Below are 14,036 nucleotides of genomic sequence, written 5' to 3'. Positions count from 1 at the left end.
CCCTCTATTTATAGCCACATAAGCAAATAGAGCCATTGTACCCCTTAGAGTTGTTTCTACGAGGTCACCGAACATGGTGGTGACCTGCCCAACTATCGAATTTTAACGGTCACAAACTAGTCATTGGGGCATGTACCGAATAGGGTGGCGGTGACCACCCAGCCGTGCCCTCGAGAGACCATGTCTCTAGATAAAAAGGGGCGGTGCACCGCCGCACCCATGACGGTGACCAGGGCGGTGCCCCCCTTCGCTAGCGCTAGCCTCTGGATAAAAATGGCGGTGGCATCGCCGCACCAATGGCGGTGACCATGGCGGTGCACCGCCATGCCCGAGGCGGTGTACACCGGCATGTCTGGTGACCACCCCAAACCAGCGTCCATCGGCCTCTACCAGGCGGTCACCGGACAGGTCAGGGCGGTGCACCGCCACACCCATGGCGGTGACCACCTCGAGGCAAACACCTCCGTTAGCTGTGTTTTCGATTCTCGATTCGATCCACAAGCAGTCTAACACTCTTTTGCAAGCATTGCTAACTCTGAATATGTTTTCCCAAAACATGTTAGAGCCAAGTTAGCATTTCTCAAAATATTTTTCATAAATATTTTCGCTTGCTCTCCAAAGTGCACTAGGCCTAAATGCAATGCATGAAGTTCAACACCTAGTGGCACTAGATGACCGAATTATCTAGTTAAGAACCCCTCTTAATAGTATGACCATCTATCCTAAATGTGATCACATTCTCTATAGTATCTTGATCACCAAAATGCAAAACCCCTATTTATACATTTGCCTTGATTTTTATAGGGTTTTGTTTTTCTCTTTCTTCTTTTCCAAGTAGAGCACTTGATGATCATCACATGTGGCCATCTTCATTATTTCATCTGATCATCATCACCAATTGAGTACCACCATGCTCTATACTTGGATTGCACCAACCTAGCTCATATCACATCTTATGACAAAGGTTAGTGCATAGGTTTCATCAATTATCCAAAACCAAACTAGGACTTTCAGTTGTGCTTTCAGTGGTAGGCGACGTTTCCGTCGACAGCGAAACGCCTGTGGTGACTTTGTCAATCTCGAGATGTCCCGGCACAGTCTTTCGAAGGTGCTCATAGGGGTAGAGTTTCCGTACGTATATTTATAGGGGTGAGTGTGCATACGTGTGAGCATCTGCGTCAGTATTTGTGTAATTCATAAAAAAAAATAGTAAACGGTTTACTAACGTACGTTTGGAGCTATCTGCTTTAGCATTTGGCCACAATATGTTGTCAAAGTGTATTCACTTTAACATTGAGCACCTTACGGTAAGAAACACACCACTAATAATTCTAAAAAAAAGGAATAAACCTTTTTGCTAATGTGACATCAAGTTTAATAAGAGAGAAGAAAAAACTTGATAGCAAAGACCAAGTTTTTAAAACCGGAAACATATTTTGCGTCTACCATAGACACAACTCATACACACAATTAATTAACTTTTAAATCCTAAGAAATAAATTTATAAGTGTATGCATTGGAAGGGTGATAGCATCTCTTTTTCTATGACATGACATCTATGAATAGCGCGAGGGATTCCATAATTAGGCAGTGTCCGAATCAAATGAATTCATGCCATCTTTAAGCCCCTTTAAAATGATGATTGTTTCTCATTATATTTTTCCTGTGAAATTAAACTGATTCGAGTAAAAATTTCTACAGGATTTCTGTAAATTCCTACTAAGTCCGTTCCAAATTATAGTTCATTTGAATTTTTTTACCCTAAATTTGACCACTCGTCTTATTCAAAAATTTATGCAAAATATCATTTTTTTGATATGGCTTGCTTTATTAACAAAAGTTCTTCAAAAATGACTTAAATTTAACTATGTTTGCATAATTTTTTTGAATAAGACGAGTGGTTAAATTTAGAGTCAAAAAAGTCAAATGAATTATAATTTAGAGTACATTCTAAAAGTGGCTATGTTCAAGATTTAGAGTTGGTTTGCGAATCGGCATAAAAAGGCTTCATGTCCGATGATATTTTTGTTCATACGGACCACTGAACGCATGCTACTAGGAAAGTATGTTGGAAGAACTTGTAATATTTCAAGTTCTTTTGTATATAATTTGAAGACTATGAAAAAAATACAGAGTGTAATATAGTTTGGTACTATAAACCAAGTGGAATTCATCATTTCTCGTTCTCGAATATAGAAAACGAAAAAAATCTATCGAAAAAAACATAGAAAAGGAAACGACACCCACGTAAAGTCCTCGTTCGCCTGGTTGAATCTTGACCGAAAAAGACGGTTCTAATTAAATGGTTGTGAGAAAAAAAGTTGAAAAAACAAGTCAACAAATTGAATATGGGTTAAGCAGGAGGAAAAAAAGAGTGAGAACCAGAAACAACCGCCGTGTCACACCACAAATTCGTGCTCTCTTCGTCCGCGGTGCTCACCGAAATTCCCGAATCTCCCAGCCACCGCCGCCGTGCTGTCAGACCATGCAGGCGGTGGCGTTCGCGTCGGCTCCGGCCATATTCGTCTCCGCCTCCGCCTCCGTGCGGCCCTGCCGCAGCGCGGCTCCGGACTCCGGGCGGCCCCGCCGCGGCGCGCGTGGCGCCGTCCGGTGCGAGGTCGCCTCCTCCTCGGCGCCGTCGGCGGCTGGACCCCAGGCCGCCCGGTGGGCCCAGAGGACCGTGGTCATCCCGCCTCAGCGCCGCGGCTGCCACCTCATCACCAACAAGGTGCCCTTTCTCCCCCGCCATGCGCCCCCTCGCCCCTCGTCGTTCCTAGTCGTACATAGCTTCAGTTGCCTGTCGGGTGAGGTGATGGTGTTGTTTATCGTCTGTCGCAGATCGTAAACGAGATAAGGAATGACCTGGCCGAGTTCAAGTGTGGCATGGCGCATCTGTTCTGTATGTATTTATTCACAATGGATGCGTTTCCTGCAATTTTTTTGCTGCATAGTTGATTTTGTGAATCAATTTTTTCTCTCAGTGATGAAAGTTACGTGATTATTTAGTGTCGATGGTATACTACTGTCAGTCAGAATCATTAACACGGAGACCATAAGATAAGTAGGCCACTGGACGGTCACAATATCTGGAGTTGGTCTGCGTTCCCAGTGCTTTTCATGTCAAAGCTAGTATGGACAATTGGAAATAGGTACATTGAGAAGCTTTGAAGTTGTGATCATTGACTGATGAATGCATCATTTGTGAGCGGATATGCTTGGGAGAGAATTCAAGCGGAACTCACTAGAACAACCATAATTTGAATACTTTTTTTTATTTAGTCTCATGGAGATGCAAGTTCTGAGTGGATTCTAGCAGTTGGCTCTTACATCTATATACTATCAGTGTTGGCAAATTCTGTAGGTCTTGCTTTTGTTGTAGCGATGTCAGTATTTCTTATTCTCATGTCCACCATTTGAGATTTTGAGCACTTGTGCGATACATAGATTTTTCCCTTTTGGCATTTATGCAAAAAAGGAAGAAAGAAAAAGAATTTGCTGTTACTTGAGTTTGTTGCCCGTTCAGGCGTATAGGAACAAAAAGAAACAATATTCATGTAGACTAGCACTTGCTGCTAAGAAATATTGGGTATAATGAAAATATATTCAATTCATGCATTTTCATGGTGATTCTAATTAGAAGAGAGAAGAACTGAAAACTTGAGACAGCAGATGTACCCATGAAACCTCATATTATATTAGATTTGAATTTGATTTTTATGTAGACTTTGTGTATGCAGTCTCTGACAAGTATATTTCAGACACAGTTCTCAATATTTTTAGCACTAGTAAAATGGTCATGCTCTACAGTTCAGCACACAAGCGTTTCATTGACAATTAATGAGAACTACGACTCTGATGTCCAGGTTGACACTGAAACATTTCTTAGTCGCATTGTTCCAGAGGTGAATGCCGTGATATTTCTTGTTTAATTCTGTCCATGGAGAGAAAATTGAACTGGTACTGAATTCATGTTTTTGTTTTTATTATGATCAGGGTCTATCTGTCTATGGAGGCACAACATAGAAGGCTAGTTCTTTGACAACTGATGTGGTTGGTCTTCAGCATTCCTTGTTATCATAATTTGTTCAATTCTAGCATTGTGCCTGTTATTATTTTGAGAGAGAGGTGAACAACTATAATCTGAGTATTAGTATTTTTTTTTAATTCCATCCCGCTATTACAGAGTTGTTGTAAACTTATCGTAGCAAATATTGGAGCTACTGTTCTTTTAAAATTTCATACATTTGATGTGTCTTATTCATGTCATTGTTTCAATGGGTTTCTACTTTTGTTGGCCGAGACCATGTATTATGCATGGTTTAGATCACTCACAAATTGTCAGGTTTCATTTGCAGAACCTGATGATATGCCAGCACATATTAAATCATCAATGTTTGGTTGTTCCCTGACGTATGTAGACTCCTTTCATCCTTCCCAATAACTTTTGATGTGTCCAAGTTATATTTATAATAACACTCGGTGTATTGCATCAGGATTCCTATCACCAATGGGCGTCTCAACATGGGAACTTAGCAGGCACGAAAATATCTAACTTGGCATGTACCATATTGTAGTACACTTAATCACCTCTAATATCACCGTTTAAGGTTCTGTTTTCGTGGTGGCTGTTGAGAATAAATGGGGATTTCAGATAAAGAAATGAGTAAAATTATATAAGCACAAGTTCATTTAGTGTATCAAGTCTCTGCAGCAAGTTGCTTTGGGATTATTACCAGCAACATCGTTTCAATATTCGAAGCAGCTAAAACTCATTGTTGTTTATCCCCAAGGTTCCTACTTGTACCAATTTGGTACACACCAGTGTGGCGTTATGTCAGACCACGCACTTGGGGCCTAGGATTGCTAGCATATGTGTAGCAGGATCCACATGCATATGGCGAGGTTGAGTGTGGTCTGTGTGAGCTATGTGCCTTATATCACCAAAAACAAAAACAAAACCAAAACAAAAAATCATCATTAATCAACCTAGCTATATCTGGGACCTAATGTTGATCATTCTAATTTTAATTTTGTGGGGTATTTGGCTCTGTGAACATCGAGACTATGCTACTCCTCACATATTGTGATCACGCTCAATGGGATCTAATCTAAGGTGATCTATGTTAAGAGCTGGAAATGCATTGCAGCGATTTCGACATGTCTAAATCTGGTGCACAATGGAAACTTTGCCCCAGTCGTGATATGAGATCCAGTGGAGAATGTTACTTGTAATATGATGCTAGTATGACGGGAACAAAATCTCTTCATGAGCTTCTTCTCTTGTTGAGCCTGTTTAGTTATTTTTGATGGTATGCTTTATAAGTTGTTATAGTTTCATGGAAAAGCTCCATTGCCTTTACTCCCCTCCTGGTGTTAACAGTTTTTCACTCATGGGCTCCTAGGAAGTGTGAATTCTCTATTTGGCTTGTAGTCCAATGGCTGTTGGACAGCAGATCGCTTGGCTCAGGGGAGGGTTTTTCAAGTTGACGAAAATATTGAACACAGTTTGACGTGTTGTTTGTTCTCAAGATTGATCTTCTGTTTTCATAGGCCATCAGCGCCGTTGCGCTGTGGACTCGTGGTTTGTATAGCTGATGGGTTCTTCTTGTTCTTCTGGATATGAGTAAAATGCACTAACTGTCCCTAAACTTATCAGCGGGTGTCATCTAGGTTCTCAAAGTTCTAAAATGCACATTTAGACCCATAAACTAAGCACGTACGTCACAGGTTCAGGCTTTGCTGATATGGCAGTCCACGTTGGCACCAACGAGCCTCTAAACTTGGCAGAACTTTCAAAATGGACAACCACATACATGAACTAGGTCCATGCTACGTCGCAGGTCCAAATAGTCTAGACCTGTTTGTTGATATGGTGGTGTTGGTGACCTCTGACGATAACATATATCTATTTGCTTGTTGATAGCTCTAATAGAACAAAATCACGAGGAAATATTGTGTTCTTGCCCCTACTTTGATGTCCAATTGTGATTGTACCCTTGTTTTTGTTATCGTTGTGATTTTACCCCTGCTTTGTAACTACTAAGGCTCAGTTTATCCCTACTTTTTAACTCTGTTAGTTGTTTCCGGAATACAAAAAATTAAAAAACAACAAAACCCTTCATAATAAGACCAAATGACAATAATACCCCTTATCCAATCATACCTTCCCCAATTCTCCATTCTCTCTACCGTATCCTCTCTATCTCTCCTGTTCTTCTCTGAAACCCTAGCGGGTGCGGCTGGGCGACGAGGGCACGGAAGCTGCTGGGCGGGTCGTAGCGCCACGTGAGGAGGGCACGGGCGCGGCCCCGAGCGGCTAGAGCGGGGCGCGTCGTGGGCTGCTGGGCGGGGCGCGTCGCGGGGGGGGGGGGGGGGGGGGGGGGCAGGCGCCCCATGCGGTGCGGGCGGCCAGGCGGTGCGGGAGCGGACAGGGCTATTATGCTTGTTTTAAAATTCCGTGTGGTTGATTCTGCACTACTTGGCTGTGCTTACATGTTCCATAAGCTCTTAGAGTTTATGATATCGGTGTTTCCTTTCTTAGCTGTACACGTGAGATGTGAAGTCAATTAGACTCGAAAGCTGGTGGAGATATTGTCAGTTCATCAGTCATTACATGATGTGTTGTTTGAGTACAGTTAAACCACTGAGTTATTGTTTAGTAGAATCAATCGTCAGTTAACTTAAACACAAGGGGTCTTACCATGACATGATTTGTCAGCAAGGATGTCTGTCAAGGTTGTGCTCTATTCTGCATTTGTTTTATTCATGTATAGCTTTGCAGGCATACTGATGTTCTTTGTTTAGTCTGATATGGCTATTGCATATGTGATGGCTTCTATTGTTGAGATGTTTGCCCCATCTGTTCCAATCATATTCTCTTGTTTGGGTGTGGAACCTGTGCATCTTGGATCAGAAGACCAGTCCAGTTGGAAACCCTCCCTCCGTCCTCGTTTGCAGGTGGGGTATTCTTGGTGAACATTCACTTCCCACCGGATTATCCTTTCAAGCCACCAAAGGTAAATTCTCTAAATTCTGGTTTCTAATGCCAGCTGTACCTGTATATTATGATTCCTAGAGCTGCAATTGTGCATCCTCAATCAACATATCATATGGCAACTCTTAAATCAGTTAAAGTGATCTGATGTTCAAATGATATGCTTATTTGCAGGTGTCTTTTCGCACCAAGGTTTTTGTAACGCCCTAGGCCTGGCACACGGCGCAGACTGGCCTAGCTAGGCCCATCAGCGGGGTCTCACACACACCCACCCTTAAGGACTCGACGTCTTCGTCGAGCTCTCGAACCAGCTTACCCATACGGGACAAATGTCCAGGATCGACTCTCTTGGCCACGTCCATATTCCCAGCTCCCCGACCCAAGTGCCATGCTCTTTTAGAGCCATGCGCAACCTGTCCGAGCTCCCGAGCCATATGTCCGTGAAACCGCGAGAGTTGGCTCTGAATACCATTTGTAACGCCCCAGGCCCGGCACATCAGACTGGCCCAGCTAGGCCCATCAGCGGGGTCTCATAGTTTTCCACCCGAACATTAACAGCAATGGCAGCATTTGCCTTGACATCCTTAAGGAACAGTGGAGCCCTGCTTTAACCATATCAAAGTTAAATTGCCTACATTGTGTATGTTGTAAGCATGTTCTGAATGTAATGAACTAGGTCATATAGCGAAGCATTGCCAAGGAGGTCCAACTGCTAGTTAAAAGAGGAATCGCTCATCTTCTCAAAATGAATCATTTTCACCAGAAATATGAGTCATGCTCATTTATATATTTTTTTGCTTCTTTACTCATGCTTATTTAGTCAACTTGTTTACAGAACCGTTTTTCTCCATTCATGTGAAGTGCAAGTGCAAGTGCAAGTGCAAGGGGAAGGGGAAGAGGAAGAGGAAGTGCAAGTGTAGGACCTGTAACAGAAGGAGCAGAAGGGGTTGAAACAGAAGGAAGATGAAAAGGAAGAGAAAGAGGAGGGAGGTTGGGTGCATTGTTAGGAATAGATGCATGAATGTGATGTATAACACTGAACATGTAATATCTCACTATTAGCTACCGTTTTTGTTGGACTTGTATGTTGGATAAGGCTTGGTACTGTATGGATACTTTTGCTACACTTTCATCTGATGTGATATTATCTATCTATATTTGCATGCTGTGTGGAATCATATGTAACAAGTTGTGCAATGATGCTACCAATTTTTTTAAAACAGGGGTAAAATCACGATGTATTCAGATAAGTAGGGGCAATTTCGCATGGGCAAATTTGTCCTTACTGAGCCCATTTGACACCGTTACCCGCTGTTCCCGGAGTAGGGGTAAACTTAAGCTTCGTTTTCAAAAAACAGGGGTAAAATCACAACGACGACAGAAGCAGAGGTAAAATCACAATTGTACATCAAAATAGGGGCAAGAACGCAATAGCCCCAAATCATTATGCATATAGAGAATATGATTATATAACCCTTGTAGATAACGACAACTCATAAAATAACATGTATAATAAATATTTCAACAACTAAATATATAAAAAATCACTAAAACTACAAATAATATTTATTAATAAATAGTTTAAAATATATAAAAATAATTTCACCAATTTATGAATAATTAAAGTACTTAAAGTTAATATGATTAGCCATATAAAAACTAACCTTTACATATTATTATTAATAATAATACTATATAATGTTATTAGTTACATAGATAAGTTTTAGATAGTTTAAATGCTACATATTTGATTGGAATATAAGTATGGCATGAGATAGAGAAAAATTATAGAAAACTAATATAGATACATCCACTTAGTATCCAGATTAAAATTAAATATGAATATCCATATTGACACAAACGAATAAAGATATCAGGTCTAGTTCATGTATGTGGTCGTGCCTTTTAAAAGTTTAGAGACCTAGATGACACACTCTGTCAACTTTACTTGTTCGCTTCGCGGAAAAGCCAAGTTGAAAAGTATTGTTCGCTGATTTGTTGTGAGAGAAAAATACTATACCATGACTGATAAGCCAGGCCGATAAGTTCAACATCGCTGGTATTAGCGTGGACCATCACGTCAGCAATTGGACATGTGACATACCATGTGCTAGTTTATTGATCTGGATAATGCATTTTAGTGGAAACCTAGACAACATTCTCTATCAAGTTTAATGGCTGCTGATGCATTCGAGACATGCTCATGGTTTATATCGCATTTTGAGTCAGACCTCGTGGGTTTTCAATAATTTGTTCAAACTTCAACGGGTCTGCGTAAGCAGCGCCGCCGCCGCTCGGCAACCCGGATATAGCCTTCTAGCCGATACTGTAACTCGGGTTGATCAGTGTCCGACGTAACACCATAGCTTTTAGTACATTGAGGAGATTTTGGACGTTGATGTATATCTTTTATGACTATTTAGGGCACTGTTGAGACGTGTTGTATTGAAGTTTTCTTTTATCTTAGTGTAAAGACGCATAAATTTTTTTGCTTGATCGAGAAAACTTGAAAACGGGCACGGCCCACCGCACTCCAGAGTCGAGCCAAGAGCCCAAGACCGCGCCCGGCATGTTGGCTTCCATCTGCCGGCGGCGGCTCCTCCGCCTCCGCCAAATCCCCTCCGCCGCCGGCATAAACCCCATCCAGCCCAACCCCAGCGACGCCCTCCTCTCCCACGGCTGCTCCTCAGCTGCCCTCGCGGGCGTCCCCGTCTCCAAGCCCTGCCCAACCACCATCTCCTACCTCATCTCCTGCGGGCTCTCCCCCGCCGCCGCGTCCGCCTGCAAGAGCCGCATCCGCTCGACCGCCAAGGCTGACGCCGTCCGCGCGCTCCTCCGCAGCTACGGCTTCACTGACGCGGACATCACCGATGTAGTCCGCAGGCATACATCGATCCTCACCCTCGACCCTGACCGGATCCTCCGGCCTAAGCTCGATCTTTTCGCTTCCCTCCGCGTCAAGCCGCGGAGGCTCGCCAACGCGCCGAGCCTCCTCGCGTGCAGCCTCGACAAGCACCTCCTGCCCTGCATCCAGTTCCTCCGCGGCATCATCGGCGTCGACAGCGACGTCGGTTCCGCCATCTGCCGGGCCCCACGCGCCCTCCAGGTCAACCTGGACAAGAGAATGCGCCCGGTCGTGGACGCCCTCCGCCGACTCGGCCTCCCCGACAAGTCCATCTCCAAGCTCCTCACCATCGACATGACTGTGCTCACAATTTCGATCGACCGTATAACCCAGATCTTTGATGACGTCAAGGTGCTTGGCCTGGGCGTAACAGACACGGGCTTTGTCTACTGCATCAGCCTGTTCTGCAACCTCAGTAGGGAAACGTGGCTGCGAAAGGTGGCCCTGTACCGGAGCTTCGGCGTTTCTGAGGGCGACCTCCAAAAGGCGATCAAGAGGCAACCCTCGATACTGCACTTCTCTGATGAGAGCATAAAGAAGAAGCTCCGGTTCTTCCTGGATGACTTGAAGTTCGAACTAAGCGAGGTAATGGAGCGACCTGTGCTTATGGCGTATAGCTTGGAGAAGACCATCATACCAAGGTGTGCCGTGATAAGCGTTTTGATGAGGGAGAGAAAGATTGGCCCCAACATCAAGTTACGTTCAGCATTGCTTGGTAGTGCCAAGGTTTTCTCCGAAAGGTACGTCTTGAGGCATGCTCAGGATGTGCCAGATGTTGTTAAGGCATATGAGGGTAAAATTGCATTTGAAGGATTTAGGGATCGGGATGTTTTAGTTCCACTGAAGCCCTGAGGCTTGTCTAGTAGGGTTAGATCACAAGGTTAGGCAATAGGCGGCATGTTTCCAATGCCATTGAGGTCAAGGCATGCAATGACTCTAATGCTGTGTCATTGTGTGATGTTATTTCTGGCATTTCACTGAGGCATCTGCTAGCTTTTCCATTTGTAACCGGTGGCCTAGCAAGTCTTGAATTGTTGATCTTGTGATGATGTCGTGGTATCTGGTATGCTCAACTGGTTCATTCAGTTTTTTTTAATTATTTTGATGAAGGCTCTTCCAATAATATTGGGATCTTGAATTATGTCGCTGGAATGACTTTAGTGCTTCTTTTACTTCGGGATGAAGATTCTTTTGTCCTTTCTAATTGATAACATTTTCATTTATTAACAACTAAGGAAGATCCCCATTTTGTTGATCCTCATGCAATGTGTTCATCCACTGAGTTTCACATACAGAACAGTTAGGCGTTTAAAAGTGAAAGCTTCTTTGCTCTCTTTACAAAAGGGTTCTTCTGGGTTTGATGATTTCTTTTGTCCCTGTTGTATTTGTCAAGTTTGTGCATAAAATTCCTATTCTAGATGGGGCTCTTGCCATGGTGAGTTACAATGCCGCCAACTTAATCGTAAGCTGGATAGATCACTGTAGTGGAGATAAAGCTGATGAATTTTCTTATTGTTGCATGCCTATGTTACATCAAGTCATTAATAATAATGAAAAAGAAAATTTTCATTGGGAAATACAGAGTGGTAGCAAATAGCTGTTGACGTAAATTCATCTCTTGTATAACCTTGGTTCCACCAGGTGAGTGGAGGGCTTCCATAATTCTCAGCGTTGAGACATTATTAGGATACTGATAAATATTACTTCAATATGTGAGTGAACACAATATTTGATTAACTTCAGTCAATAATGAGCTCCGTGCCACTGTCTCCATTGGAGAAAAGAAGTGCTTGAGGATTAACACTCTGGTACTCCACTATTTGCTCTCCATACTTGCACCCTGAACAGCGCCTACTAGAATCTGCATCTAAGGTGTAGTTTATGGTTTATCATTTGCTAATATGCAATGTATGACCTCAAAGGATGCTTCTGACTGTTGCAATTGATGGCATAGGATTGATGATTTTTTATAGCTGGTTTGTCCAGTTCTTTGTGTTGTAGTGTTTAATTCAAAATTTAACAAATATACTTCTTAATAACGCTTAGCTGAAGTTTCATCAAGGTGTCCTTTTTTTTGGTTGAGAACCGAGAACTTGATTTGTGAGTGTTTCACACCATTCTAACACTTGTAGGCTTTCAAATCTCCAGGCTGCTTGTTATATTAGTTCCATGGTGATTCTTGGATATGCTATTAACTTAAAAATGAGGTTTTTGTTCCTTTGTTTTCAGTGTCCTAGAGACAAATCTCTCTCTCTCTCTCTCACACACACACACTCTCTCTCTCCCCATCCATATGGTATATTTTGTACGGGATAAACTATTTATCCTCATTGTTAAATTATCATTTAGGGGTTGTGTTTTTACCCCTGTTTTGAAGTCCAATTGTGATTTTGCCCTCATTTATGTAACTTTGTGATTTTGCCCTGCCTTTTCAAAATGAAGGTAGAGTTTACCCCTATTCAATTTAGATGTGTTAATGGTGTCAGTTCAGCTAAAAAAGACTAATTTTCCCATGTGAATTTGCCCCTATTTTTTTTTTTTTTTTTGTAATCTGTGATTTTTGTAAACAAGTATTGGCACAGGGAATAATAGATTGATTATTGAGGGTGACAGGTTACACATATATAGGCAAGGAAGACCTAGGAATTGGCTTATGGAAACAGAACCAATCAACGGTAATCCTTGCATATAATATCTCAATAATATCTATCCTCATCCTGTGCAGGTGTGCAGGCTTAGGGCCCAAGCAAGGATGGGATGTGCAGCCCAAGGAGGCCTGCCGTACCCTATTGTCTAACAATTTTAACCTCTATTTTGACATAAAAAATCTGGACAGCATTTTGAAATGATTTTAAAATTTGCAAATATTTGAAATCTATGAAAGGTTTAAGAAGTTGCATATGCTTAATCAACCATCAGCGGAACCCAGGAGGGAGGTTAGGGGTTAGTACCGTCTTTTATTTTTTTTCTTTTTCTTTAATTCACTTGTTTGACCTTCAGCTAATATAATCTAGAACAGGGGTGAACGAGGGTAAAATCACAAAGTTAAAAAGACGAGGATAAAATCACAATTGGCCTTCAAAGTAGGGGCAAGAACAACAATCGTTATCATTTGAAACATAGTGGTTGCATATGTTTTGCATGCATTGCCACCCAATTGTTCTTGAATGGTGGCATTTTTTTCCATTGATGGTTTGAATTTTACTATGACAAGCACATCAAATGGTGATACATATTTATGGTTAATCTCTTTTAATTTTCGTGGCATCAAGGCTGCAGTAGGATAGGTAATTGCCAGGGACCAATTGTTCATGCTGTCTTGGCCGCTTGGTTAGTGCTCAGAAATGAATCCTTCTCAATTACACATGTATCTAGTTCTCTCAGTAAAATTATGAATCTGCAAGGTCCAGGAAAATGGCAGATCCCATTATTACCATCATATGAAAACTCCATGCTTGACCTTTTTTTTGTATTTTGAAGTTCTTGAAAAAGATAATTGTTTCCTATGGAATACAATAGTATCAAGATGCTAGTCGTAATACAATTTGTTGATAATTTTCTTTCCAAGTCTGGACACGCATTTTTATATGTAGCAGCACTCAGTTTCTGGTCATAATTCATCGTACCAGTTCTGTATTCGATCTGTCTTCTCTCCACCTGCCTGTATTCTTGTTCTGTTGCATAAGTTCCTTTTACAACCTTGTACCTTCGCACAGACAAGCAACAGACCTTGTTCCCCTCCACAAGACATGCCACCTATGCTCCACCCTACCACCTAAACGCACATCTGTGCAAAAAAGTTTTCTGCCTTCCTTTCTCACTCCACATAGGCCAACTGCATACTTTCTGACACAGCGATGAACAGTTGCATAGCAGCAACGTCCCATGCCACCACCAGAAAATCCATGTTCCAAAGCCTATTGTTCAAAAAGAAAAAGAATTGCAAATACATCATAAATGTGAAAATGATGATTAACATGTTCCCAATGCTGGACAACTGGAATATCTCGATTTCTCCTTGTATTGTTGCTAGCAGTGCTGCAGGTTCATGGGAGGCAGCCCTGGAGTGCAACCACATAACTTGCTGCTGGAGATCTGGTTCAGAGCAATATGGACATTGGTGACAGGGCGGGGGGG

The 14,036-nt window shown here is 42.2% G+C and overlaps 2 protein-coding genes across 9 annotated transcripts; both read left to right on the top strand.

Moving 5' to 3' along the window:
- The first annotated feature begins 2,372 nt into the window (after positions 1-2,372).
- Positions 2,373-6,330, top strand: LOC136519739 (uncharacterized). 7 transcript variants are annotated; one of them, XR_010775034.1, is made up of 6 exons: positions 2,373-2,728; positions 2,839-2,899; positions 3,808-3,863; positions 3,994-4,050; positions 4,356-4,410; positions 4,494-6,330. XR_010775034.1 is itself a non-coding variant. In XM_066513112.1 (4 exons), exons 1-4 carry the CDS (start codon positions 2,486-2,488, stop codon positions 4,021-4,023), a joined length of 390 nt encoding a protein of 129 aa, XP_066369209.1. In that variant the 5' UTR covers positions 2,373-2,485; the 3' UTR covers positions 4,024-4,157. The 7 variants fall into 7 exon arrangements, 2 of the variants coding, with proteins under 2 accessions (XP_066369209.1, XP_066369208.1); XR_010775033.1 differs by having other exon boundaries at positions 3,808-3,902; XR_010775036.1 differs by lacking the exons at positions 3,808-3,863; positions 4,356-4,410; positions 4,494-6,330 and adding exons at positions 3,007-3,149; positions 3,864-3,902 and having other exon boundaries at positions 3,994-4,157.
- Positions 6,331-9,533: 3,203 nt separating this feature from the next.
- Positions 9,534-14,029, top strand: LOC136519738 (transcription termination factor MTERF6, chloroplastic/mitochondrial-like). 2 transcript variants are annotated; one of them, XM_066513109.1, is made up of 2 exons: positions 9,534-10,639; positions 12,625-14,029. In XM_066513109.1, exons 1-2 carry the CDS (start codon positions 9,564-9,566, stop codon positions 12,746-12,748), a joined length of 1,200 nt encoding a protein of 399 aa, XP_066369206.1. In that variant the 5' UTR covers positions 9,534-9,563; the 3' UTR covers positions 12,749-14,029. The 2 variants fall into 2 exon arrangements, with proteins under 2 accessions (XP_066369206.1, XP_066369207.1); XM_066513110.1 differs by lacking the exon at positions 12,625-14,029 and having other exon boundaries at positions 9,534-12,582.
- Positions 14,030-14,036: the final 7 nt, after the last annotated feature.

Source organism: Miscanthus floridulus, chromosome 18, assembly GCF_019320115.1.
Source record: "Miscanthus floridulus cultivar M001 chromosome 18, ASM1932011v1, whole genome shotgun sequence".
Taxonomy (NCBI): domain Eukaryota; kingdom Viridiplantae; phylum Streptophyta; class Magnoliopsida; order Poales; family Poaceae; genus Miscanthus; species Miscanthus floridulus.
Note: the sequence above shows the minus strand (reverse complement) of the source record. Positions and strands in the feature narration are given on the sequence as shown.